General features: G+C 53.3%; 3 protein-coding genes across 15 annotated transcripts in view; 2 read left to right on the plus strand and 1 right to left on the minus strand.

Moving 5' to 3' along the window:
- Window positions 1-3,134, minus strand: part of HCN3 (hyperpolarization activated cyclic nucleotide gated potassium channel 3) — a 12,965-nt gene extending 9,831 nt beyond the window's left edge. The window contains exons 1-2 of one of the 4 annotated variants that reach the window (XM_082456609.1): window positions 3,032-3,134; window positions 143-1,146 (exon numbers count right to left, since the gene is read on the minus strand). In XM_082456609.1, coding sequence (XP_082312735.1) covers window positions 143-432 — 290 coding nt within the window. In that variant the 5' untranslated portion in view covers window positions 433-1,146; window positions 3,032-3,134. Of the gene's footprint in view, window positions 1-142 lie in introns of all 4 variants that reach the window. The other 3 variants (XM_082456608.1, XM_082456607.1, XM_082456610.1) reach the window with 3 other exon arrangements.
- Window positions 3,135-3,270: 136 nt separating this feature from the next.
- LOC309658403 (dual specificity protein kinase CLK2) lies at window positions 3,271-17,890 on the plus strand. 6 transcript variants are annotated; one of them, XM_082456935.1, is made up of 20 exons: window positions 3,303-3,540; window positions 5,166-5,335; window positions 6,090-6,318; window positions 7,013-7,100; window positions 7,454-7,520; window positions 7,695-7,811; window positions 8,623-8,789; window positions 10,013-10,107; window positions 10,753-10,882; window positions 10,987-11,069; window positions 11,230-11,309; window positions 11,497-11,587; window positions 13,707-13,784; window positions 14,442-14,564; window positions 14,650-14,770; window positions 15,232-15,360; window positions 16,134-16,293; window positions 16,402-16,503; window positions 17,029-17,146; window positions 17,425-17,890. In XM_082456935.1, the coding sequence occupies exons 2-20, from the start codon at window positions 5,166-5,168 to the stop codon at window positions 17,569-17,571; spliced, it is 2,295 nt and encodes a 764-aa protein (XP_082313061.1). In that variant the 5' UTR covers window positions 3,303-3,540; the 3' UTR covers window positions 17,572-17,890. The 6 variants fall into 6 exon arrangements, with proteins under 6 accessions (XP_082313059.1, XP_082313058.1, XP_082313057.1 ...); XM_082456933.1 differs by lacking the exons at window positions 13,707-13,784; window positions 14,442-14,564; window positions 14,650-14,770; ... (3 more) ...; window positions 17,029-17,146; window positions 17,425-17,890 and adding an exon at window positions 12,123-12,655 and having other exon boundaries at window positions 3,271-3,540; window positions 6,093-6,318; window positions 7,016-7,100; XM_082456932.1 differs by lacking the exons at window positions 13,707-13,784; window positions 14,442-14,564; window positions 14,650-14,770; ... (3 more) ...; window positions 17,029-17,146; window positions 17,425-17,890 and adding an exon at window positions 12,123-12,655 and having other exon boundaries at window positions 3,272-3,540; window positions 6,093-6,318.
- Window positions 17,891-17,992: 102 nt separating this feature from the next.
- Window positions 17,993-24,363, plus strand: ENTREP3 (endosomal transmembrane epsin interactor 3). Of its 5 annotated transcripts, none has more exons than XM_082456645.1 (12): window positions 17,993-19,252; window positions 19,450-19,506; window positions 19,705-19,815; window positions 19,923-20,042; window positions 20,211-20,318; window positions 20,870-21,045; window positions 21,176-21,275; window positions 21,611-21,680; window positions 21,943-22,488; window positions 23,086-23,154; window positions 23,261-23,514; window positions 23,605-24,363. In XM_082456645.1, exons 1-12 carry the CDS (start codon window positions 19,028-19,030, stop codon window positions 23,776-23,778), a joined length of 2,010 nt encoding a protein of 669 aa, XP_082312771.1. In that variant the 5' UTR covers window positions 17,993-19,027; the 3' UTR covers window positions 23,779-24,363. The 5 variants fall into 5 exon arrangements, with proteins under 5 accessions (XP_082312771.1, XP_082312772.1, XP_082312774.1 ...); XM_082456646.1 differs by having other exon boundaries at window positions 20,873-21,045; XM_082456648.1 differs by lacking the exon at window positions 19,705-19,815.
- Window positions 24,364-25,353: the final 990 nt, after the last annotated feature.

Below are 25,353 nucleotides of genomic sequence, written 5' to 3' on the forward strand. Positions count from 1 at the left end.
GGAAGTGACTCTGTCGTGCCAACAGGGGACCCCTGGGCCGGAAATGAAGTGTCCGTGGAGGGTGGGGCGGGCCCGGCCCCCCTGTCGCGGCCCGTGAGGGTGGGATCTGTGTCCCCCGCCCTCCCTGCCGGACCCCCAGTACCGGAAGTCGCTGTAGGGGTGGATGATCCAGGCCCCCGCTGACTTGACCCGCTCCTGCTCGATTTCCACTGCTTTGTGGCTGCCGAATACGCGAAGGGAGAACTTGTTGACCGTGGGCTGGAGCAGCGTCCCGAGCTGCCTCCTCTTGGGCTCGGGCCCGGTCCCGGGCCTGGACCCAGGGATCGCATCCGAGGCCGTGGTGGTAGACGCCGGGGCAGCAGGAGGCGCCCTCTCCAGCCCAGGGGTCGCCCCATCGCTGGCCCTAGTCGTCGGCCGCTGCTCCGCCTCCATGACGCCCGTTAGCTTACACGTTTGGCCTCCTAGACCCTGCCGCGGCCATTCGGGACCCCCGACCCCTCCCGGAGTCGGAGCGGGCGCAGCCCGGCTGACTCGGAGCGGAGGCGTAGTCGGCTGGGAACCGCCGGCGCGCGGAGAGGAGGGGGTGTGTGCGACAGACTCTCCCGCGGGCGGCGGGCGGGTTGCGATGCGCCCCCTGGCGAAAGCCGAGCGAAGGCTGGGCAGGGCGGGCGGAGGCGGGGCGGACCGAGAGCCATCCCGGGAAGGGGCGGGACCAATGTAACCTGTAACCCGAGGGACCCCCTGGTGGGCGTGGCTTAGCCAATGGGGGCGGTCCTCCAAGTATAGGAAGAGAAGGAGGGGAAACGCAGCCAGTGCCACGGAGAGGGCATGGTCTAGCGTTGAAGGGCTTTTATCCACTGAGTGCCAGGGAGGCGGAGCCGCCTGCGAGTGGCGGGTAAACCGGATGCTGGTTGTAGCTCGTGAGGCTCGGGAGAGCGAAGAATTGGGAACCAGTGGAAGAGATGGGGAATAGCTTTTAAAATTCTTCTTACCCACTCTCGCTTATGGACTTCCTGCGTTTCACTTTTTTCTCTCAGCACTCTCCTAGGCATACTCCTTTCTTCTGACCTCCTCCATACTGCTCCCCCTCGTATTTCATTTCCGAACTCATCTGCCAACCCTCACCAAAAGCAATTCTGCCAGTTACTGAGTGGACGCTGAGGATACAAGGATGAACACAAAGTCCTAACCATAAAGCCAGTGCTCCTCTATGCCCGCAGATGAGACAGGTAAATTACAGTGCTATGTGATGTAAAGGGCTATTTTGGGGGTTTTTTTTGGCTGTGCTGCGCGGCTTGCGGGATCTTAGGTCCCCGACCAGGGATTGAACCCTGGGCCCTCAGCAGTGAAAGTGTGGAGTCCTAACCACTGGATCACCAGGGAATTCCCTGAAAGTTCTTAAATATCTCAAATTCTTCCCCTCATCTCCACTTCTTATTGTCACTGCCTTATTTCAAGCCCTCAGAATTTTTTCACCTAGATTATTTCAGACGCCTCTAAACGGGTCTCTGAACTCTCTCAGGCCAATTATTTTTCCACAGTCTGCCAGAGTTACCTTCCTAAATCCAAATGTAGCTATATCACTTGCTTAATGTCCTTCAAACTTCCCCATCTTCTATAGGATTACAGTTAAATTCCTTAGAATGACATACAAGGCCCTGCAAAATTTGGACCTAGTTTCAACAACCTTTATTGTGATAGTCCCTCTCTTGAAAGCCAGGAGTCCAATTCTGTTTAAATGTTTTGTTCTGCTTTGTCTCCAGACCTTTGCAAATATATTCTCTGCCTGCTATCCTTCTCCTCCAATTCACTTTCCAACAGTTGGTTCAGATGTCATCTCCTCTAGGAAACCTAAATAGAAACACATTTATAACTCTACTTTCCCAAGCTAGGGTCTAGTCTACAGCTTTCTTACAGTGACCAGGGCACCGCTGTTTATAACACCTCTTGTCACACAGCTGCCAATATTTGTTTACAGGTCTTTCTCTTCCATTAGACCATCGGTCCCCAACCTTTTTGGCACCAGGGACTGGTTTCTTGGAAGACAATTTTTCCACGGATGGGGGGTGGGGTGGGGGATGGTTCAGGTGGTAATGCGAGCGATGGGGGGATGGTTCAGGCAGTAGAGCGACGGGGAGCGATGGGGAATGGCAGATGAAGCTTTGCTTGGTCGCCCGCCTGCCGCTCACCTCCTGCTGTGTGGCCTGGTTTCTAACAGGCCACTGACAGGACAGGTCCATGGCCCCGAGGGTTGGGGACCCCTGCGTTAGACTGTGAAGCTGTGAAGAACAAAAGCCTTACGCCTGCCACAATGCTAGACACATAGTGAACACTTAGTAAACGCTTGTTGAATAAGGGAAGTGTTCATGGAAGAGCAAGTGAACTACACTGCCCTCTTCACCCCTTAATTATTCTTCCTCTTCTATTTTAGGAAACTTTTCCTAAACCATTTCTGGCCAACTGATGTAAGCTCCATCTGATTATCCACCATCCTGGCTCCCCTCAGATATTTTACTTGAATATAGTTATCCTCAGGTTATTTTTTTCATTTCCCTTATTATTTCTCAATTCCTTCTATAGCGTCTCTAACTCTGCCCAGTTTGTCTCAAGGTCTCCTCTTTCCTCATTTTTTAAATTCAGTAAATTTACACTTCTCATATATCATGTGTAAGTACGTAACATAAAGTTCTCAAAAAATTTCCCTTTCTTTGGCACCTGATTCTCCACCCCTCCATTTCTCAAACCTTTCCTCCAAGGCCATACTCCGCTCCCCCACCCACCCCGAAACGTGCGTAGCTTTTGCTCAGGAGGAAAGGTGGGAGCCCTTCTTTGCTGTTGTTAGGTTGCCGAACTGTTTTAAGAACTGAACTTTCACAGGCTATGCTTGAGAATCACACCTCACCACCAAGTCTCAAAAGGTTTGCGGAGCGGCGACATTCCGTAAACAACAACCCCTTCTTTTCAACCTCCAAACCTAACAAAACAAGCCACAGAAGTCTCATGAAATAGGTAAAAGATCGAGGAAGGATACGGAAGGACACGAGGCGGGAAGGGGGACGGGGGGCGCGGGCCTGGTAATCCCCGACGACTCTCTCCCCGCCCCCATGAACTTCCGCCCTAGCACCTCCTCCGCTCTCACGGGCGGACTGCCGCGAGCTACGCGAGGACGCACTGGCGTGCGCGGCCCTGGGGGCGGAGCCCAGGGGTAGCTGGGAAGCGACGCAGGACGTGCGTGCGTGCGTACGTGCTCGCTCGCGGTGGCGGCGGCGGATCGGAGAGGCCAGAGCCGGAGACCGAGCTGGGATCGGGCCCCGGGCGGGGGCGGTGCGAGCGGCGCCAAGCGGATCCTGGGGGCGGGGACGGAGCCGGGGCGGGCGGGACTGGAGCGGAGGCCGGGAACTAGGCGGGAGGTCCCAGGGTCTCGGGTTAGGGGGGTGGAGCCGCACTTCGTCGCCGCGGGGGTGCCGGGACTCCGGCCTCAGTGCCGCCGCCATCACGGACTTCCTGTGGGACAAGCGCACGGGCCTCGCCGCCAGAACGGTGAGCGCGCGGGCTGGCGGGCCGCGGGGCCGCGCGGAAAGATGGCGACCGCGGGGCGGGCGGGAAGAAGATTGGATTGGGGGCAAGGGGTCGGGGCGAAATTAGGAGAGAGGGAGGGCTGAGAACCGGGAAGTGGCAGAGGTGAGGAGTAGGAAGATGAGATGGAAGGTCGACCTACCTTAGATGTATTCTGGAAGACAGGTGGGGAAGTTGGGAGGGATCAAAGTAGGAGAAGGGGTGATGGAGTACGGATAGGAGTGGTTCCAGAGATGAGAAAGAGCAGAATATCAAAGTTGGACCAAAGCCGGAGACGGGGAAGACACCACTGTGTCACTTGGAGGATATGGAAAGAGTTTTTTACCCTAGGAGTTATTTCTGGATTTTCTGAGTGAGAAAGAAAAAGAAAAAAGATGCACAAGTTGAGAAAGGTTGCAGGCTGGAGATCCTTTGGGGAATGTGGAGAAGGACAGCCTGTGAGGGACTTTGGTGGCAGTATGTATATGGTGAGATGACATTTGTGTAGCTGTGCTAAGCAAGGTTGGATTACCTGGGAGAATCTTGTGCTTGCATCTTCTTGGTTTCCTACAAGCCCTGTTAGGCCAGGAATGAATCAAATGCCACAGTCCTCAATTTGAGAAGTAGCTCAGAGTGGGAGCCAGATGTTGGAGTCATGCGTTTTCCACACCTAATCCTGCCCCCCCACAACAAGACTTCTGTCCCTGGGCCTATTTAATTGCTTTCTGCCCTCCTCTTCTCATATTCCTGGATTGTGACAGTGATTTCTCTCTGATTCTTTCCTTGAAGGAAAAAAAGGATTTGTGCACTATGCCATTCCAATTCCAATTCCAATAACCAGAAGGTGGCCAGCTTTTAGCCAACTGGTGCTGATATTAATTAAAAACCAGTTATTCTGTACTTAGTAAGCACAAAAGGGGAGGGGCTGGATGGGAAGCTGACTGCAGCTTGGAGCCACATGTATTTAAAACCATTCAAGGGGGATTTGGCCAGTGATGTGAGAAATGATTAAGATAGTTCAAGGGGCCAGACCCAGATCCCTGGAACTTGCTTATATTTGGTTTATACAACTATATGTAGAAACCTGGGAAACTGGATTCCTGCCTTCAGGACATGGATGGCCTATTTGGGGAGATAAGATACACTTTTAATGATTGTAAAACATTTGTGATAATAGTGTGTGGTAAAGCATTATTTTGTTGAGTTATGAGGAACTTAGCGTGGCACATATCTATCCTAGATACCAGCCAATGATGAACTGTTGCAGTCTTTATCAGTTACACAGTCTCAACTGTAATGAGCTGTGGCCCAGACCTGAGTGTCTTCATAAAGGCATGTTTGAGGGAAATCAGAATAGAGCAATGAGCTGAGTGGGGGGGGGGGGAAGATTCCTAAAGTTTTTAGCTAGAGTTAGTAGGTGAATATATATACTCCATTAAGGAGGAATTGTAAGCACAGAGGAGGACTGAGGAAGTTGTGAGTGGTTTAAAAAAAAAGTAGAAATTGAAGAGCAGAAAGCAGCTTAGCATCTCTGGAGCAGCCAGTCCTTGGAGGGCACTTCTGAAAACTCAGAGCTCGCCCCACTATTGCTACTTTTCCTTCCCTTCCAGATGCCTCATCCTCGAAGATACCACTCTTCAGAGAGAGGCAGCCGGGGGAGTTACCACGAACACTATCGGAGCCGAAAGCATAAGAGACGAAGAAGCCGCTCCTGGTCAAGCAGCAGTGACCGGACACGGCGGCGCCGACGGGAAGACAGCTACCATGTCCGTTCCCGGAGGTGAGGCTTCAGGAAGAGAAACTCACACTTGGCCCACTCACTTATTCGTTTATTCAACAAAGATTTATTGGTTTCAAGCTAAGTAGCTGGTGGAAGGTTATGCTCAAAACGGATAACAAAATAACCCATTTACACTGGTGTTAAGAGTCTTATCATAGAGGAAGTATATAGTAAGGGGCTGAGGAAGCATCCAACAGGTTTGGTTGGAGTGGGGCAAGATGTGTAGTTCAGGGAAAACGTCCCAGAGAACGTGACATCTAAGCTTGTCTGAAAGACGAGAGAAGTGTCCCAGACAAAGGGAAAGCAAGTGCAAAGAACTAGGGGCTAGAGGTAGCTAGTGAGCTAATAGACAAGACAAAGTTAGGTCTCCATGGTTTTAATAACTTAGCAGCATGTTCAGTGGGAGGGATGGGTTAGGGATAGTTTGGAGCAAAGCTGGATATCAGTCAGGAATAGCTCAAAAAAGAAATGGCTGTTTATTCCATTGCATCACTGGAGGGGAGGAGGAGGCCCTCAGAGGGAGTTGTTCTGCTGGTGTTTTCAGAGGTTTTGGTGATGTGCAGGTGTGGGCATCCTCCTCTGTGCTTAGTTACTTCACTGCCCTGGGCCTTGGTCCTCACAGAGAGACTTGAGTGTGTGAGAGCAACTTTTCTAGCGATACTCCTTGTCCTCGGTGAGGGAGGACCTTGTTACATGGTATGACAAGGAATGTGGCCTGAACAGATACACTTAACGGGTGTTTGTTGTCCAACAGCAGCTATGATGATCGTTCATCCGACCGGAGGGCGTATGACCGGCGATACTGTGGCAGCTACAGGCGCAACGACTACAGCCGGGATCGGGGAGAAGCCTACTATGACACAGACTACCGGCATTCCTACGAATATCATCGGGAGAACAGCAGTTACCGCAGCCAGCGCAGCAGCCGTAGGAAGCACAGACGGCGGAGGCGGCGCAGCCGGACATTCAGCCGCTCATCTTCGGTGAGTGTCAGCCCAGGCCCTTCCTCTCCCCACTCTTCTTCAGCCCTCTGGGACCCTGGTAAGTGAGAAGTATCCTTGTTCTCATCTGAGCATTTGGGGCATGAACACTGAGGTGGGCACTGAGTCTGTCTACTCTCTTGGAAGCTCTCCGACTCTTGGAGGGCCCTGGAATCTGCTTTGGAGATTGATGGGCACAGAGCATTTGTGAGCCCCAGTGCCCTCCCTGGCATGCTGGGCTTATTGTGTTGGGAGCGGCTCCTCCACCCCCCAAGGCCTCCACTTTCTAATGGGGACCTTGCTTGTGAACTGCCTTTCTCCCCCAAGCCCTGGACTTCATGGCCCCATCAGCAGGTGGGCTTGGGTGGGGGCAAGGGGAGACCTGTGCCCGCCTGGAAGGGCATCGTGTAGAGCATGGGGTTGTGGGTGACATTGGCAACGACACCACTTCTCTGCTCTGCCCGTGCCTCTCCCCGTTCCCATTTTGGGTTTGGGGCCTTGGGATTATGCGCCGCTCTCTCTTCTCACCCCGATCCGCCTTACTGCATCTGACGTGTTCCCTTCCACTGTCCCCCATCATCGTCTGTCCCCCCTGGCTGGGCGCCTGTGACCGGTGACCCCTCCACCACCCACCCCGCCTCCCTCCGGCCCCCGCTCCGACACCTGGCTTGCTCCGACCCCCCCCGCCCCCCGACAGCAGCACAGCAGCCGGAGAGCCAAGAGTGTAGAGGACGACGCTGAGGGCCACCTCATCTACCACGTCGGGGACTGGCTACAAGAGCGATGTACAAGCCAAATCGTAACAATCCTATAGCCTGTAATGGTCCCATAGCCATCCTAACGTCCCGAGCCAACCCAAGTCACAGCCTCTTTTGCCTTTTCTCAGTGGTGTTGTTTATCTGGGTGGTTTGAGTTGCTGTTGAGAATTGACCTCTGCTGTCCACTCCCAGCTCTCATGGCCCCTGGGTTAAAGGTGGTGGGAATCATGCAGGGGTTTTCTTCCCCTGTGACCATCTGTATCTGTTCCCCCTTCCTTCATCTCCTCACCCCAGGTTGCTGTACCCTTTTTCCTTCGAACTCAGCTCATTCCCCACCTTCTCTCCCTCCCTCTCCCCGACCCTGCTCTTTTTCATTTCAGATGAAATTGTAAGCACCTTGGGAGAGGGGACCTTCGGCCGAGTTGTACAATGTGTTGACCATCGCAGGTAACTGTCAGCCCCCTCTGTACTACACACCTGGTAGCCATAAAGAGGTAGTGAGGGTTATCTGGGGCTTTTTTGCTAATGAGCCAGAGGTAGGATATCTTAATCCCCAGGCAGCCCTGTTCAGTCTGAGATGTTCTTGAGATTCCAGCAAAAGCCTCTCCTGCCATCCTATAGGGGCGGAGCTCGAGTTGCCCTGAAGATCATTAAAAATGTGGAAAAGTACAAGGAAGCAGCTCGACTTGAAATCAATGTGCTGGAGAAAATCAACGAGAAGGATCCTGACAACAAGAAGTGAGTGAGTGAAGGAGTGTGTGGGGAGTGTGAGAGGCTCCACCCCACACAGTAAAACCTTCCCGAGCTGTACTAGACAGGCAGGGGAGTTGGAGACCTGCTCATCCATCCATCTTTTGTTCATCATCTTAGAGTAGTAGAACATTAAGGCAGGAAGGGAGGGTCTGTGACATTCTCTAATCCTTTCCCCTTGTTTTCAGGGCAGTTAGATTGCTCTGCAGTTTGGCTCCGACCCAAGATGGCCTCAGTAGGGATATGCCCTGGAAATGGGCCTGAGACTGAGAATCAACATTTTCATCAAAAAATTAGTTGTGCTTTTAGTACCTAGAACTATGCTAATGAAGCCACAGACATTTATGTGTAATTTTTCTGTTCACACACATTCCATAATCCAAATGTAGAATAAGAGTATTAAGCAAAGACATAAGTAGGTATAAACATGGGCCCAATGATGGCTGATGGTGAGTGAATTTCAGGAGCGGGAGTTGGGGTCAGAATGCAGAAGTGGCACTTTGACAATTTATGGTCCACACTGAAGCCTGGTGCTTGGCAGCTCCTCAGCAAATAGAATTTTTTTTAACTATTTAAAATGTTGCAGGAAAATGGTTTGAAGTTTCACAGGTAGTACTTCTCTCCTTGGGTCTGTCAGAAAGGCCACTGCTTAGCTGAACTGAATTTTCTTGGTGATAATAGCTGGCATGTTTTTATACAAGTATGTGGAATCAACAGCTATGCAGTCCCTCTTTGTTGGAGGGGTGGTGGGCAGATGGGAGCTCATCAGACATCCCCCTTCCCCCATCTCTCTTCCCAGCCTCTGTGTCCAGATGTTTGACTGGTTTGACTACCATGGCCACATGTGTATCTCCTTTGAGCTTCTGGGCCTTAGCACCTTCGATTTCCTCAAAGACAACAACTACCTGCCCTACCCCATCCACCAAGTGCGCCACATGGCCTTCCAGCTGTGCCAGGCCGTCAAGTGTGAGTGGGGCGGGCCGAGGCGGACTCTGGGGCAGCCCCTCTCTCCATTGGACCTCTTCTGTCTCAGTTGTGCACTGCTGAAGCCCCTAAACAGTCAACTCAATTATCTGCAGTTCTTCTGTTCACTGTCATGTTGACATCTCTTTCTCTTCTGACTTAACTCCTTCACTGATGTCCTTACCATCACTGATTGCTCTTACTCCACATTCAACCTAGCAGGAGCTGGAAGAGAAAGTGTTTGAAGTCAAAGCACCTAATTACCTCTTTTTTCCTTTATTCCCCTTCCTTGGGAAAGTGTAAGTCAGGCAGCAAGCACAAAGAGACAGAAAGATTCCTCAAGCTAGAGGTTTACATTTGTCTGAGCTGAGAGTGCTCTCTGTTCCCAGCAAACCAGGCGGGAGCAGGGAGTAGTGCAGCCAAGGGGCCAGGTAGGGACTAGTACATACTTCCTCTTGAGTCTTCATAACAGTACAGTTTCACAGAGTTGAATTCACAGGAGTCAGACGGACGCATGTCAAAGTCACTACAAAAATTCAACCCATAGGGATTTCCGTGGCAGTCCAGCGGTTAAGACTCCATTCTTCCACTGCAGGGGGTGTGGGTTCGATCCCTGGTTGGGGAACTAAGATCCCGCGTGTCACACGGTGTGGCAAAAAAAAAAAAAAAATACAACCCCGTAGCAAGTCATCTTTATACATTGGTTGAGAAGTACATGTATATCTGACGTTAATAAGTATAGGGCTTCTGACGTGGATGGACCTAGAGACTGTCATACAAAGTGAAGTAAGTCAGAAGGAGAAAAACAAATATCGTATATTAATGCATATATGTGGAACCTAGAAAAACGGTACAGATGAACCGGTTTGCAGGGCAGAAATGGAGACACAGATGTAGAGAACAAACGTATGGACACCAAGGGGGGAAAGTGGCAGGGGTGGTGGTGTTGGGATGAATTGGGAGATTGGGATTGACCTATATACACTAATATGTATAAAACAGATAATAAGAACCTGCTGTATAAAAAATAAATAAAATTCAAAAATTAAATAAGTACAGGGCTTCTTAGACTAGGCATTTCATTTGGATGTAGAGCAGAAAGCAGCCTAGTGCTTCTGGACCTGCCTTCTCACCAGCTTTGAGCTAGGTGACCAAGCCTGGGGTCAGCTGGTACCAGTTAGCTCTGGCCACCTGGACCAACCCTGACCTGGCCTTCTCCTCTGCAGTCCTCCATGATAACAAGCTGACACATACGGACCTCAAGCCTGAAAATATTCTGTTTGTGAATTCAGACTACGAACTCACCTACAACCTAGAGAAGGTAAGATGGACAGGGTCCACCCCTTGGCCAGTGGGCACAGGTGGCCATGCCACTTTGCCTTTCTCTTAGCCCTTTCTGTCCTCCCTTTTACTTCTTTCTCCCACATTTTCTGCTCTGGCTCTGACTGAGTAAAACTGCAGTACCAGAATAGATGGAAGGGGAGAGATATAAGACTTAAATTGGAAGAGAATTTGGAAAAAGAACCTCAGTTAACTTTCCAGTAGCGTGAAAATGCATTCAAGGTTCTTGCTTTGGGCTTCCTTCTCTTTCTGTAAGGAAAGGTCAGCTCCACTGACTAACTGGAGATCATGGAGATCTCAGCTAAGGAAGCTATTCCTCACTTTGCTACCTGCTATATATTTTCACGAATACTGTACACTAGTCACTTGGGTATACTCTTCAGATGCATAGAGACTTGCATGATATTCCACAGTTATTCCTAAATCTTCTTCCTCCCCCACTCCTAAAGTAGTCTGCTGGCTATGGGGGCGGCTGTAAAGCAGAAGGCATGTGTGGGAGCAGGCAGGAGGTCAAAGTTGTTTTTTTAATGCTCAGAAGCACTTTAGAGAATAGTGGTAGAAGCTCGGTCTGTTCATTCTCTTAGTCTCGGTGCAGAGGTTCATGTTCTTCCTGCTTTGCTCCTAGAAGCGAGATGAGCGCAGTGTGAAGAGCACAGCTGTGCGGGTGGTAGACTTTGGCAGTGCCACCTTTGACCATGAACACCATAGTACCATTGTCTCCACCCGCCATTACCGAGCACCAGAGGTCATCCTCGGTAAGGGGGGAAGGACAAGGTTGTCCAAGTATGTGAGGGGGTGTGGTGGTGAGGATAGGGCCCCCTGAGCCTCACAGTACCTTTTCCTTCCCATTCCTACCCAGAGTTGGGCTGGTCTCAGCCTTGTGATGTGTGGAGTATAGGCTGCATCATCTTCGAATACTATGTTGGCTTCACCCTCTTCCAAGTAAGTGGTGGGGTGTTTTATATGACCACTAGGTATTCTCCTACCTAATTTCCTTGTCTGCTGAGGAGCTGCCTGCTCACTCCACATTGCTTATCTTCTTGGCGGCTAGACCTCAGGATCCCCTCTCGGTCCCATGCTCAGTTCTGTCTTTGTTTCCCAGACCCATGACAACAGAGAACATCTAGCCATGATGGAAAGGATCTTGGGTCCTATCCCTTCCCGGATGATCCGAAAGACAAGGTGAACCTCGAGTGGGAGGGACTTAACCCTTTTCCTTTTCTCTCCACAAAATTGGTCTCTATCACATCGTTTTCTTTTTTCTTTGACATCTGCCCTCCCCTCAGCTACTCTTGAGATGGGGGAAGAAGGGAATCATCCCACAAAAAGAGGAACCTCCTGATTCCTCAACTTCCCCCTTCCCCTCTAGGAAGCAGAAATATTTTTATCGGGGTCGCCTGGATTGGGATGAGAACACATCAGCTGGGCGCTACGTTCGAGAAAACTGCAAACCACTTCGGGTGAGCCGGGCTGGGAATAAATTGTGCCCACCACCCAGAGGTCACTTTCTTCTTAAGGTGTTTTGCCCCTGGAATGCATTTCACAAGCAGAGGGTTAGGAAAGAAGGGGAGGAAAACTGAAAGAAGACATCTTTTGTTGATAGAAGAGAGATAAGAGGGAGTGGTTTTATGGAGGGAATGAGGTTAGACAGCCATGTTTTTCTTGAGCCAACCAGAGATGAAAGCAATGTCCTGGATTCTTTAGGTCAGGCAAAAAAGAATAAACTACCTTTGAAGAGGTTACATTTTATTGAGGAGCTAAAGAAGATTCATGAAGTTGACAAGGATATACAAGTAGAACTTTCAAAGAGTATGAAGGAATAATTGTGCTAGTGGGAAGGTAGGGTGAGCTGTGACATCAGAAATGGTCACGGTGTGGTCATTCATAATGGTAGCAAGCAGAGCCGTGGTCCTTCAGGATTGAAATCTAGGGCCTTGAAGAACGCAGGGTTTGTAAGGCATCGTGCCTCACCTTTTTCCTGCCCTCCACCACCAGCGGTATCTGACCTCAGAGGCAGAGGAACACCACCAGCTCTTCGATCTGATTGAAAGCATGCTAGAGTATGAACCTGCTAAGCGGCTGACCTTGGGCGAAGCCCTTCAACACCCTTTCTTCGCCCGCCTTCGGGCTGAGCCACCTACCGCCAAGTTGTGGGACTCCAGTCGGGATATTAGTCGGTGACGATCAGGCCCTGGGCCCCCCTGCCACTCTAACAGCAGTGGGTGTCCAGTCCAGGACACTGGTGCTTTTTTATACAAGAGAACAGAGCCGGAGCCCACTCCTTCCTACTGGCTCCCTATGTACCTGTGAATATGTGAAATAGTGTAAATATGAAAGAACTTGGACCTATCGCTTCAACCCCTGCCTTGTACATAATGCTATTCCATCTCACACTTTTCCCACCCTCACTTGCCCCTTCACAATTGAGTTGGATGGGGGCAGAATGAGGTAACCAGATGGCATCTATCCCATGTTTTATAAGGAATTTTGTACAGTCTTTGTGAAATAAAATGACGTGCTTCATCTGACCCCCATCCCTGGAGTTTGAGGTTTGGGGGTCCTGGGGTGGAGGGATGAGAAGATTGGCAACGAAGGGAGTCCCATCTTACCCTCCAAAATTAACCATAGTCAGGTCACCAGTTTACCTGTACGGTTTGTCTTGGGAGGAGAGTGATGGGTGGGTAACATTTCTTGACGGTGATAAGGGTTATCTGGAATGATAAGGTTTGGGAAGGAGGTTCGATTACTGTAGCTCTTAGGCTGGGCCCCAGGATAAAGCCAGAAATCCAGATAAAAAAATGTGCTCAACTGGGCTCCTGGGAGACTACCACCACCGGTCGGAAGACTAGGAGGGACAGGGATTCTGACGCGAGGCCTGCTGGGAGGTGTAGTTCGTTAATTGAGGGAAATCACGTGGGGAAGGGGCGGTACTTGGCTACCGAGACTGAGTTAGAGGTGTCACGTGGGGCACTTCCCTCTTTGCCTTTGACCGAGACGCAGGCGCAACCCTCCTGCTGCTGCGGGGATCCTTGTGACCCTTCCGGTGTGTAAAGCCAATCCGTGCACAGAGAAGCGGGGCGGACCGAGAGGAGCGGAGGGATCTCTGAGAGCCACGGCCGCCGCCACTGCCGCGGCAGGGGTGTGGAGGGCAGGGGGCGGCCCAAGCGGAAGTTGCAAACATGGCTCAAAGCAGAGACGGTGGAAACCCCTTCGCCGAGCCCGGCGAGCTTGACAACCCCTTTCAGGTGACTTGCGCCGGCCTCTTTGGGGCAGCTGGGGTAATTTCTCGAGTCTAGAGGGTCGGGCTAATTTGTATTCCCGTTCGTGACATTTGATCCGAGGAAGGGCCGCCACGTGGGAGTGACGACTACTCCAGACCAGTGAGCATCCTGGGGGGGCGGGCCCTGCCCCTTAAGGAGCTGGTACTGGCAGTGTGGCGTGAAGGATTGGGGGCAAATATGGGGACAACAGCGTGGGCCCCAAGCTGCAGTCCTTGTAGCCACAGCAATTGAGAAGAGGCCCCTGTGAGTTCCCCCAGAGGCACCAGGTGCCAGCTGAGCCCCAGATCTTTGCCCACAGGACCCAGCTGTGATCCAGCACCGACCCAGCACACAGTATGCCACGCTTGACGTCTACAACCCTTTTGAGACCCGGGAGGTGAGATTCTGGAGAGCACGGGCGGGCGAGGAAGGGTAGGGTATGCTAACAGGCCCACTTTGTTGGGGTATAGGGGACTTTTTTGCACGCAAAGGAAGAAACACCATGATCTTAGCTCCCTGAGAGAGACCAGTCTGCCATGGGATGCCTAATCCTTCTAAAGACACTAAGGCCAAGGATCCATCGGTTTGAGCTCTAAATGTCAGTCTTGGGAGGACCTGGAGTCTGGCAGGTCCTGATGAAGACCCTGTCTGGGGAGCCTTTTTTGAAGAAGAAAAGGGATGGGGCCGGTTGGAGTTGCGGAGAAAACAAACTATGTTCAGATATACAGTTAGAAAACAAGGGATGAAAAAGACTAGACCTGTTTGTCTCACTGCAATAGAAAAAGGTAAGAGTTTTTAAAAGTTTTAAGGAGGTTGATACGGTAGATAAGTGCTTTGAGTCCTGGCTAAGGAACTCGATGTGAGAGGTTATGAGGGCTGCTGCAGGTTGTAAAAGAGTTCTCTGATACAAACACAAGAACTAGCTTTCTAACAACTGGGGGAGGGGCTGCCACCTTAGGTAATGAGTTCTAGGTCTAAAGGTATTCAAGTAGACTCTAGATTCCTGTGTTATGAACGACTAGATGATCCCTAAGGTTTTTTCCAAACTCAACAGCCACCACCAAGCTATGAGCCTCCTGCCCCTGTTCCGATAGCTCCACCCTCAGCTCCCCCTTTGCAGTCTTCGAGAAAGCTCAGCCCCACAGAACCCAAGAACTATGGCTCCTACAGCACCCAGGTAAAGGGGGTGTATGGGTAGGGGTTGAGGAGAGGGGCCAGCCCTGGGTTCAGGACTCACATTGCCCTCTGCTCATACTGGTCAGGCTTCAGCTGCAGCAGCCACAGCTGAGCTGCTAAAGAAGCAGGAGGAGCTCAACCGGAAGGCAGAGGAGTTGGACCGGAGGGAGCGAGAACTCCAGCATGCTGCCCTCGGGGGCACAGCTAGTAAGTGGATCCTTGATAGGGTTGGGGAGGGCATCTGACAGGCTCGAAGTCTCAAAAAAGGACCTCAGAGCATGGGCACTGGAGCCAGATTGCTGAGTTTGAATTTGGGTGCTATGTCTTATTAAGGGTGAGCTCTTAGGCAAGTTATTTAATCTTGAGTGCCTCAGTTTCCTCACTTGTAAAATGAGAATAATGTTTGTACCTGTTTGACAGGACTGTTGTGAGGGTTAAACAAAGTCATCTATACAAAATGCTGGGCACAGTGCTTAGAAGTTGTAAGTCATAATAAACACAAGTCCTAATAAACACTCAGTATTAAAATAACTTTTGCCACTTGCCCTTGTTTCTTTGAACCCTCAAATTGGAAATAGAAGAGAGGACCGGAGGTGAAAGGAAGGGGGAGTGATTTGTTGGTCTCTGTCTCACTTGTGAGATCCTCCTGCTCTTTTTGTGCCTTACAGCTCGACAGAACAATTGGCCCCCTCTACCTTCTTTTTGCCCAGTTCAGCCCTGCTTTTTCCAGGATATCTCCATGGAGATCCCCCAAGAATTTCAGAAGACAGTATCCACCATGTACTACCTCTGGATGTGTGAGTAGTGAGAAGCCTTTTTTTTTTTTTTTAATTATTATTATTATTATTATATTTATTTATTTATTTACTTATGGCTGTGTTGGGTCTTCGTTTCTGTGTGAGGGCTTTCTCCAGTTGCAGCGAGCAGGGGCCACTCTTCATTGCGGTGCGCGGGCATCTCACTATAGCGGCCTCTCTTGTTGCGGGGCACAGGCTCCAGACGCGCAGGCTCAGTAGTTGTGGCTCACGGGCCTAGTTGCTCCGTGGCATGTGGGATCTTCCCAGACCAGGGCTCGAACCCGTGTCCCCTGCATTGGCAGGCAGATTCTCAACCACTGCGCCACCAGGGAAGCCCGAGAAGCCTTTTTGAAGGAAGAGTACAGGTAGTAACTTGTACATCTTTCTTTTCTTGGAGCCCACTCACCCAGAACTAGACACTTCACCTCTCCTCAGCATTTGAGTTTAAGGCTCATTTCTCCAGGAATCTTACTGGATTACTCCTTTTACAGTATTTAGAACTTATTCTCCAGCCTTCTAGCAAACGTATATTCTTGCCCTCTCCCCCTTCCCCTTGTCCTTATGCATAAACGTATTCTGAATCATTTAAACGTCTTTGCCAAGGGGATGACACATGATTGAGATTTGCTAGCTCTGTCTCCCCTACTGAGGATCCTATGAAGGCAGAAGCCGCCTTCCTTTCCTTACTCTGCCACATTTGGTGAGGGCTGTGGGGTGGGCTTCTAGGGAAAGGAGCTTTCATTGACCCATCATCCTGTTCCTCTAACCCTTAGGCAGCACTCTGGCTCTTCTCCTGAATTTTCTTGCCTGCCTGGCCAGCTTCTGTGTGGAGACCAACAATGGCTCAGGCTTTGGGCTCTCTATCCTCTGGATCCTCCTTTTCACCCCCTGCTCCTTTGTCTGTTGGTACCGCCCCATGTATAAGGCTTTCCGGTAAGAAGGGGGAGTGGGGATGATGGCAGGGAGGGGACTTGGATGGGTCCCATTCTGCTTCTCCAACGCTAATTCTTTGCCTACACTTCCCTTTCTTTCTCTTTGCAGGAGTGACAGTTCATTCAATTTCTTCGTTTTCTTCTTCATTTTCTTCGTCCAGGATGTTCTGTTTGTCCTCCAGGCCATTGGCATCCCAGGTTGGGGGTTCAGGTCTGTGAGGCTGCCATCTACCTTCACCCCTTCCTCCCACTCCTGTAGACCAAGTTAGCCTTGGGTACTGGCATAGGAGTTGTTCAGAAAAAGGAAATGTGGTTTTTATCCTTGGGAGGTGCTAATTTAACCAGAGAGACAAGATGTCCTCCATGATAGAGAGCCCAGACACAACTCTCAACAGACATAGATTAAGGGAAAGATGGCTGTGGTCAATCTGAAGAGGCTTCCTGGAGGAGACATGTGTAACCATGGTTGGAGAAGAGGAAGAATCCTCAACAGAAAGGTCTGTTTGGAGTGAGGATGTCTGGAAGAGCTTGGAGAGCTGGGAGCTGATCGTTCAGGAGCTGGGATTAAACTGTGAAGAGAGTAGGTGTAGTTTGGGATTGCGGTGCATGGAAAGCTGCCAGACTGACAGGAAAACGGCCCCTGGTGGGAAGACATAACCAGCAGAGAAGCTGGGGGGACAGAGACCCAGCTGTGAGCAGCCCCTCTTCACTTCCACATACTTTCCCCTCCTTACAGTGGCTGGATCTCTGTTCTGACGGTGCTGAAGGCCAACACAGCTGTAGCTGTGCTCATGCTGCTGGTTGCCCTGTTCTTCACTGGCATTGCTGTGCTGGGAATTGTGATGCTAAAGCGGGTGAGGGGCTGTAGGTGGGGCCAGGAGAGTGAGATCATGTGTCTCTAGGGGCATGGGTGGAACATTCAGGAGCAACTGGGGAGGGCCAGGCTGACGGATGGGTTCTCAGCTAATGGACCTGGGAGGTGGGTGTTATGGGGTATGTGTGGGTGTGGGTTGGTAGGGAGCCACGAGGGAAAAGCTAGAGCTGCAGGCTGGTGAGTGGTGGTGATGGCGTTAGATTGGAGTGGGGTAACAGTGGCCAGAACGTGCTGTAAAGTCTATGCCTCTACTTGCAGATCCACTCCTTGTATCGCCGCACAGGTGCCAGCTTTCAGAAGGCCCAGCAAGAATTTGCAGCTGGTGTCTTCTCCAACCCTGTGGTGCGAACCGCAGCTGCCAATGCAGCCGCTGGGGCTGCCGAAAATGCCTTCCGGGCACCGTGACCCCTAACTGGGATGCCCTGGCCCTGCCACTTAGGGGAGGTGACCTAGCCCCCATCCCTGAGGTCTCTGGGACTTGATGAGACGTCACTACTTGATGTCTTCACTATAGTGCCCCCAGTCCCACAGCCATGACTGCTGAACCTGACTTAAGGGTGTGGGGAGCCCAGTGTGACCCAGTCACTGCTTCCCTCCCACTCCCCTTCCCCCAATCAGGCCACACTGCTGCCACCTCTACACACCCCAACCCAGCTTCCTTCTGCTGTGCCAAGGCTGTTGCTTCGGTTATTTAAATAAAAAGAAAGTGGGACTGGAACACAAATCACACCGTTTCCGGAATTTTAATGGGAACTAGGCCTTATGGAAGAGAAAGTGGAGGAGACTAGAATGGAAGCAGAATGTGGACTCCAGAGGGAAGGTCTGACCTGGCCTTAGTGTAAATGGAGAGCTCTCAGGGATGGGGCAGCAGAGCCCGATGATGGCAGGCGCAGGAAGAGGGAGGGAAGTCCACGGTTGGGGTGGAATCGCGGAGCTGCCAGGGAGCCCAGCTCCCTACCCCTCTCCGTTAATGACAGGGAAGGAGCCTATACTTCTGCTGGGAACACAGCAGGCCGAGGGGCCTGAGAGGCTGGGTGGGGCTCAAGTGGGAGCCGAAAGCGTTGCTAGCTCCGGCGGCCAGCTCACCCTGCAGCCCTGCCTCCTGCTCCCTCCCTCCCTCTCCCTTTCTCCCTCTCCCTCCCTCCCTCCCTCCTTCCCTCCTTCCCTCTCCCCCTCCCACAGGGTCTCTGGCGGGGACTACAACTCCCGGGGTGCACCGCGCTGGCCCTCGCACCATGCCCCTCCTCCCGCACCATCCCATCCCCATCCCCCGCCTCCAGTCCCGGACCTGCTGCAGCCGAGCTGGGGGAGCGGGGGTGTGGTGGGCAGGGGAGCGGGGCTGGCGACCCAGGAGGCGGCGGCACCGCCGCAGCCTCTCCCCACCAGGCAGCCTCGGATCCCACTGGACACTGAGGGCACACCGACCGCGCCTCTAGAGTCACGCCGCCTCTCCCCTCTTCTCTAGACTTCTTTCCCATCCTTCTCGCCTTCACCCTTCCCACCCTTCCCTGGGTTCCGGACCGCCGCCCTCTCTTCACTCCCGGACCGGCCCTTCTCGGCGCCTCTCTTCTCTAGGGAGATGCGATGAGCCGGTGCCCCCGCGTCCTCATCGCCGTCCCGGGCACGGTGCCCGTCCAGTGCCCGTGGTGGGGAGGGAGCACTCCGGGGCCCCTCCGTGACGCCCCTCCCTTGGCCCCCTCCTCAGCTGGAGTCCCTGGGCCATGGCCCAGGGGACCCAGCCAGGGGGTGGGGTCTAGAGCGAGGGGGGTGGAGAGGAGGAAGGACGAGGCCTTGGGCGCCTCTGAGATGCTCCCAAGCGTCAGGGGGAGCCGAGCGAGGCTTAGGCAACCGGGCGGCAGGCATGATGCCCTCGCCTAGTGATTCCAGCCGCTCACTGACTAGCCGGCCCAGCACCCGGGGCCTTACCCACCTCCGCCTCCACCGACCCTGGCTGCAGGCTCTGCTCACGCTGGGGCTGGCTCAGGTGCTCCTGGGCATCCTGGTGGTCACCTTCAGCATGGTGGCCTCATCTGTCACCACCACCGAGAGCGTCAAGAGATCCTGCCCGTCTTGGGCTGGATTCTCGGTGAGTTGGGTGCACAGTTGTTGGGTGTGGGAGGCTCCTCGGGCCCCACCCCTCCACACCAGCTGCCAGTCCAAATCCTGGCCTCTCCTCCCTCTCCTGGTCCTCCTCCTCCTTACAGAGCTGGGTGCACCCTGTGGTGAGGGGCTCACTCAGGTGCCTCCCCTGTCAGGCTGAGCCTGTGCCCACTCTATCCCCAGCTGGCGTTTTCCGGGGTGGTTGGCATTGTGTCTTGGAAGCGGCCGTTCACTCTAGTGGTAGGTGCCAGGGTCTGATGCCCACGGGGAGGCAGGTGCCTAGCACCTGAGGGGATGCCTATTTATGCCCTCGAAAAGGGAACTGACTCTCCCATTCATGCTGTCCAGGCACAAATGTCTGTGAAGGAGGGTGGCTCCATCTGCGGTAGAGAGTACTCTTGGGGTCCCAGCCCTGAGTCTGTGCCCTGTTTCCCCCAGATTTCCTTCTTCTCCTTGCTTTCGGTGCTCTGTGTCATGCTCAGCATGGCTGGCTCTGTTCTCTCCTGTAAAAACGCTCAGCTGGCCCGAGACTTCCAAGAATGCATCTTGGTGAGATTTGAGGAAAGAGAGCCTGAGAGTGCTGGTTGGGGGAGGTGTGCAGGACAACCTGGACTTGTCCTGATTCAGGCTGCCTCACCCTCTCCACTCCCACTCAGGACGGAAAGGTCTGTGTGTGCTGCCCTCCTGTTCCTCTACTGCGGCCCTGTCCAGAGTCAGGGCAGGAACTGAAAGTTGCCCCTAACTCCACCTGTGATGAAGCCCGAGGGGCCCTCAAGGTGAGCATGCACCCCCCCTTCCCCCCCTCCGCCATTCCTTCCTCTCCCGCCATCTTCCTGGTTCTCACCCTCCTGCCTCCTCCTGGAGTCCTCACAGGCCCCGAGTATGTGGGATTTACTCCACCCCAGGCTCCTCTCACATCCCTCTCTCTCTCTTGCCTTCCCCAGAACTTGCTCTTTAGCGTCTGTGGGCTCACGGTTTGTGCCGCCATAATCTGTACTCTCTCTGCTATTGTTTGCTGCATCCAAATCTTCTCCCTGGACCTTGTGCACACGGTGAGTGGGGAGCCGGGGTCAAGGCCAAGAAGGTAGGATGCGGGCAGGGTGTGTATGCTGGGATTGGGCTTGAGGGGTGATGGTTACAGTGCTGGCTTTTGAGCACCAGGGCTGTGGGTCACCTATTAGGCATGTCTGTTGCAGGGTTATTTAGGGGGTCCAAAGGAAGGTGAGGAGGGAAATGACAGGGAGTAAGAGAAGTATGTGATGCCAGTCTGGGGGCATTGAAGAGTGGGACTAAAAGTTGGGCGGAGTCAGGAAGGTCTTAGATGGGGGTGGGGATAATGGGTTGATGTTCTGGTGGGGACAGAGAGCAGATAGTGATTCTGGGTGCAGAAAGGTCCATGTAGAGGAGGACTTTCTAGATGGGCAGGGCAAGAGCTGAAGGTCTTCTGCTGGGGCGGGGTTAGAGGAGGAACTGGTTTTGGCAAAGGGGCCAGAACTGAGCTTCTTGGAGGGGGTGGGGCCAGAAAATGTAGATGAGAGAGGAGTTTGGGAGCCAAGGAGCTGTATTCCCGGAAACCAAGTTTGCTGACTTGCTTGCTCCCCAGCAGTTGGCCCCTGAGCGCTCAGTCTCAGGTCCTCTGGGGCCTCTGGGCTGTACATCCTCGCCCCCAGCCCCTCTCCTACACACCATGCTGGACTTGGAGGAATTTGTACCGCCTGTGCCCCCGCCGCCCTACTATCCCCCAGAGTACACCTGCAGCTCAGAAACAGATGCACAGAGGTGAGGCCAGGTGGAATCTGTGGGGAAACTAAGGAAGGCGACTGGGGCTGAGGCCGGGGATTGGTGGGGAGAGATTTTTTTGGAATAGGAGTTCTTTCCCAGGCTTTGACCCTCTCCCTCATCCTGCCAGCATCACCTACAATGGCTCCATGGACAGCCCGGTGCCCTTGTATCCTACTGATTGCCCCCCTTCTTATGAGGCCGTCATGGGGCTACGAGGAGACAGCCAGGTGAGAGCAGGGCTTGGTGTGGGCTGGGGAGTCAGAGATAGAGCCTGAAAAGCTGGGTGAGCTGCTGTCACTGGATAAAGATAATACTAGCTCTCATGATCTTTATAGCACTAGCACATTCACTGTCATCTTTGATCTGCCTGAGAGCTTGGCGAGGTGGGTGGGGTAAGAACTATTATTTCCATTTTACAGATGTGGAAACTGAGGCCCGCATAAGTGACTTGAACAAAGTGACAAAGCTGGACTGGAATCTAGGTCTCCAGAGCTCTGTGCAGCCTATGGGATGGCCTAATCAGTGTGTAGGGCTCGACCCTTGACCCTTGTGTCTTCTGCAGGCCACTCTGTTTGATCCTCAGCTTCATGATGGCTCCTGCATCTGTGAGCGAGTGGCCTCCATTGTAGATGGTGAGCAGAAAGTGGGGAGGGTGGACAAGGTCTGGGATGCCTGGGATAGCAGAGCTGGGTGTGGGGGGCAGACGGGGAGAGACGAGACCGAGTGGGTGGTTAAGGGACAAATGAGGGCTGGGGCTTCTTGCAATCCTGGGCTTAGCTGTCTCCTCTGAGATAAAACTGGAGGCAGGATGGCCCGCAAGAGGCTGGGCCTGAGAAAAGAGGAACCGCCTGCGCGGCCAGGCTGGTGCTACCCGGCAGCCCCTACCACCCACAGTGTCCATGGACAGCGGGTCTCTGGTGCTGTCAGCCATCGGTGACCTCCCTGGGGGCTCCAGCCCGTCGGAGGACTCGTGCCTGCTGGAGCTGCAGGGCTCCGTGCGCTCCGTTGACTACGTGCTCTTCCGCTCTATTCAGCGCAGCCGCGCCGGCTACTGCCTCAGCCTGGACTGCGGCCTGCGGGGCCCCTTTGAGGACAGCCCCCTGCCCCGGCGGCCCCCGAGAGCTGCCCGCTCCTATTCCTGCTCTGCCCCCGAGGCCCCACCCCCGCTGGGTGCCCCCACAGCTGCCCGAAGCTGCCACCGGCTGGAGGGCTGGCCGCCTTGGGTGGGACCCTGCTTCCCCGAGCTGAGGCGGCGGGTCCCCCGGGGAGGCAGCCGGCCAGCTGCAGCCCCGCCCCCCCGAGCCCCGGTTCGCCGCTTCAGTGATAGCTCAGGTTCCCTCACCCCACCGGGGCACCGGCCTCCTCAGCCGGCTCCCCAACCACCGCTGCTGCTGCCACGGTCCCACAGTGACCCGGGCATCACCACCTCCAGCGACACCGGTGAGCCGCCACAAGATTCAGGAGAGGGCAGGCACTGGGAGTTAGAGGGCCAGTGATACCCACCAGGATTTGGGACACTGTTGAGGTCCCTGGGGAGGAAGAATGGGTGAATTCACTCCTGCAGTAGACACTTCTTATGTCACCTCCTAGAAATACATCAATAGCTTAGTGGCTAAAAGAAGAGGATTTGGTTTTTGGAACGCAGTCTCACAGTTCCCAGCTTGGGCTAGTTACCTACCCTCTCCAAGCCTCAGTTTCTCACCTGTAAAACAGGTATAATAACAGTACCTCACCATAGGTACTGTGGAGTTACTGAGGAGAGATGCAGATCAAGTGCTTAGCCCTGGCACAGAAAGTGTTTGTCATTACCGTTATGTGCCAGGTACTGGAGAGGCTGCAGCAGGGCACGATAGCGCCTTAGTCCCTGATTTGGTGGATTGTACCATCTAGTTGCTGGCGGACCTGAGCAGAGATGATGCCCCCTTGGTTGGGAATGGGGTGTGGAATCTGGGCTTGAGTTCTCAGGAGGGCCGTGAGATTGGCGGGCGCATCTACTGAGCGCTCCCACTCAGTCCCTGTCTCTGTCTTCCTTCTCAGCTGAATTCAGGGAACTTTATACCAAAGTGCTTGAGGAAGAAGCTGCTTCCATTTCCTCTGCAGATACAGGTGAGGCATATGGTTGGTGCCCAGGGGGCAGTGGGTAGGGGAGTGCTGCCTGGACTTCTCTGCACCTCCCATTCCACCCACTCTCCCTCTCTCTCTCTCTCTCCAGGGCTCTGCTCTGAAGCCTGCCTCTTCCGTCTAGCCCGTTGCCCTTCCCCCAAGTTGCTACGTGCTCGCTCAGCCGAGAAACGGCACCCCATGCCCACCTTCCAGAAGGTCCCCCTGCCCTCGGGCCCTGCACCTGCCCACTCCCTGGGGGACCTGAAGGGCAGCTGGCCAGGCCGGGGCTTGGTCACTCGTTTCCTCCAGATGTCTAGGAAGGCCCCAGACCCCAATGGGATTGGAGCCCATGGACATAAGCAGGTAGAGTGAGGGGATCCAGTGAAGACACCCAGGAAAGCCTGGTGCTTCAGGTGGGGCCACACTGATGCTCTTTCCTGTGGCCCCATCTAGGTGCCCCGGAGCCCATGGGGCCGGCCAGGCCGAGAGAGCCTCCACCTTCGCAGCTGCGGCGACCTCAGCTCCGGCTCCTCCCTGAGACGCCTCCTGTCTGGCCGCAGGCTGGAGCGTGGCACCCGCCCCCACAGCCTCAGCCTCAATGGGGGCAGCCAGGAGACTGGGCTCTGACCTGGGCGTCCTCCCACACTGAACAGATCCAGATGAATGCTGGGGCCACAGGCACCAGCTGGTTGGGACCAGCAGCCTCCAGCACCCCCTTGCACTGGCTGACACAAAAAGAAACCTGCTGAACACCCCCAGAAGTATCCCTTGCCCTCCTACCTCTAGGGGCTCCTGCTGCTTGCCTCTGCCCCTCCAGCCTGGGGAGACCTTCTGTCCTGCGCTGCATGGGTGTTCAGGCTGTGCGGAGAGATGCCCCTGCTTACAGCGTTGGAGGAGGAAAATAAAGCCCTGTTCCTCCAGCATGAGAGTAACTCTCTCTGATTCACCACGGGCCCTGTGGCCAGGGCAAAGGCATGTCCCGGTTGTTCAAGCACAAGGGGCTGTATGCCTGTGCAATGGGGTGGTGAGGCATGAAGGGTCAGAAAAATCTGGGTGGCCTCTCAGCTCTGCCACCTTTAGCTGCATGATCTTGGGCAAGTTATTTAACCTCAATTGCCTGATCCGTAAAACATTGTGAGGACGAAAGTTTGTAAAGCTCTTAACACACTAAGTAAGGCTTCAATAAATTTCAGTTTTCCCTTCTCTTCTGGATCATTCTTTGTCACCTTTGAAATTTGTTCTAGCATCTCTCATAGTTATGAAAACTCTCAAGACGCTGATATCTGTTTCCAGCTACCACACAATGTCTCTGCCCCTTTTCATAGCCAAACGTTTTTTCTCTTCCTTCCTTCCACTCTTGAACATCCATTCTCTCCTCACCCATTCCCATCAGGCTCCTTCCCCTACCTCTCCCCAGGCACTGCTCTTTTTTTTTTTTTTAATTTTTTAATTTTAATTTTAATTTTATTTATTTATTTCTGGCTGTGTTGGGTCTTCGTTGCCGCACGTGGGCTTTCTCTAGTTGCGGCGAGCGGGGGCTACTCTTTGTTGCGGTGCCTGGGCTTCTCATTGTGGTGGCTTCTCTTGTTGCAGAGCATGGGCTCTAGGCACGTGGGCTTCAGTAGTTGTGGCTCGCGGGCTCTAGAGCGCAGGCTCAGTAATTGTGGCGCACGGGCTTAGTTGCGCCGCAGCATGTGGGATCTTCCTGGACCAGGGATCGAACCTGTGTCCCCTGCGTTGGCAGGCAGATTCTTATCCACCGCACCACCAGGGAAGCCCCCAGGCACTGCTCTTGACAAATTTTTCAGTAAGCAAAAAAGTTAGACCCACTGGCCAATTCTCTGCCTGCATTTCACTTGACCTCTAAGAAGCATTTAACCCAGATAATCAGCATCTTTCCTTTTGAATTTTTCCCTTTCTTGTCTTTGAAAACATCATACTCTCCTAATTTTTCTCCTACTTTACTGTCTTGGTATCATTTGTCAGAGTTCACACCTCTGCCCAACCGCTTAACACTGGAGGGCTCCAGGGCACTCCCCTTGGCCCTCTTCTTTTTTCTACCTCCAGTCTGTAAGTGGCCCTATCAAGATCCATGGCTTTAAAGGCCATCTATGTGTTCGTGGATAACTCTCTCCTTTACCTCTCCATGAGCTCCAACCTCCAATTTGACATCTCTGCTTGGATATTTAATGGGCCTCTCAG

Source organism: Balaenoptera physalus, assembly GCF_965194825.1.
Source record: "Balaenoptera physalus genome assembly, chromosome: 1".
NCBI classification, from domain to species: domain Eukaryota; kingdom Metazoa; phylum Chordata; class Mammalia; order Artiodactyla; family Balaenopteridae; genus Balaenoptera; species Balaenoptera physalus.

What these genes read in the sequence shown, in the direction of transcription:
- LOC309658403 (XM_082456935.1), top strand. Translation starts at nt 5,166, where the DNA reads ATGCCTCATCCTCGAAGATACCACTCTTCAGAGAGAGGCAGCCGGGGG. An exon ending in CGGATGATCCGAAAGACAAG is followed by an intron (nt 11,310 to 11,496) that starts GTGAACCTCGAG and finishes CTTCCCCTCTAG; the next exon opens with GAAGCAGAAATATTTTTATC. An exon ending in CCCATGTATAAGGCTTTCCG is followed by an intron (nt 16,294 to 16,401) that starts GTAAGAAGGGGG and finishes TTCTCTTTGCAG; the next exon opens with GAGTGACAGTTCATTCAATT.
- ENTREP3 (XM_082456645.1), top strand. Translation starts at nt 19,028, where the DNA reads ATGATGCCCTCGCCTAGTGATTCCAGCCGCTCACTGACTAGCCGGCCC. An exon ending in AAGCCCGAGGGGCCCTCAAG is followed by an intron (nt 20,043 to 20,210) that starts GTGAGCATGCAC and finishes TGCCTTCCCCAG; the next exon opens with AACTTGCTCTTTAGCGTCTG. An exon ending in GAGCCCATGGACATAAGCAG is followed by an intron (nt 23,515 to 23,604) that starts GTAGAGTGAGGG and finishes GGCCCCATCTAG; the next exon opens with GTGCCCCGGAGCCCATGGGG.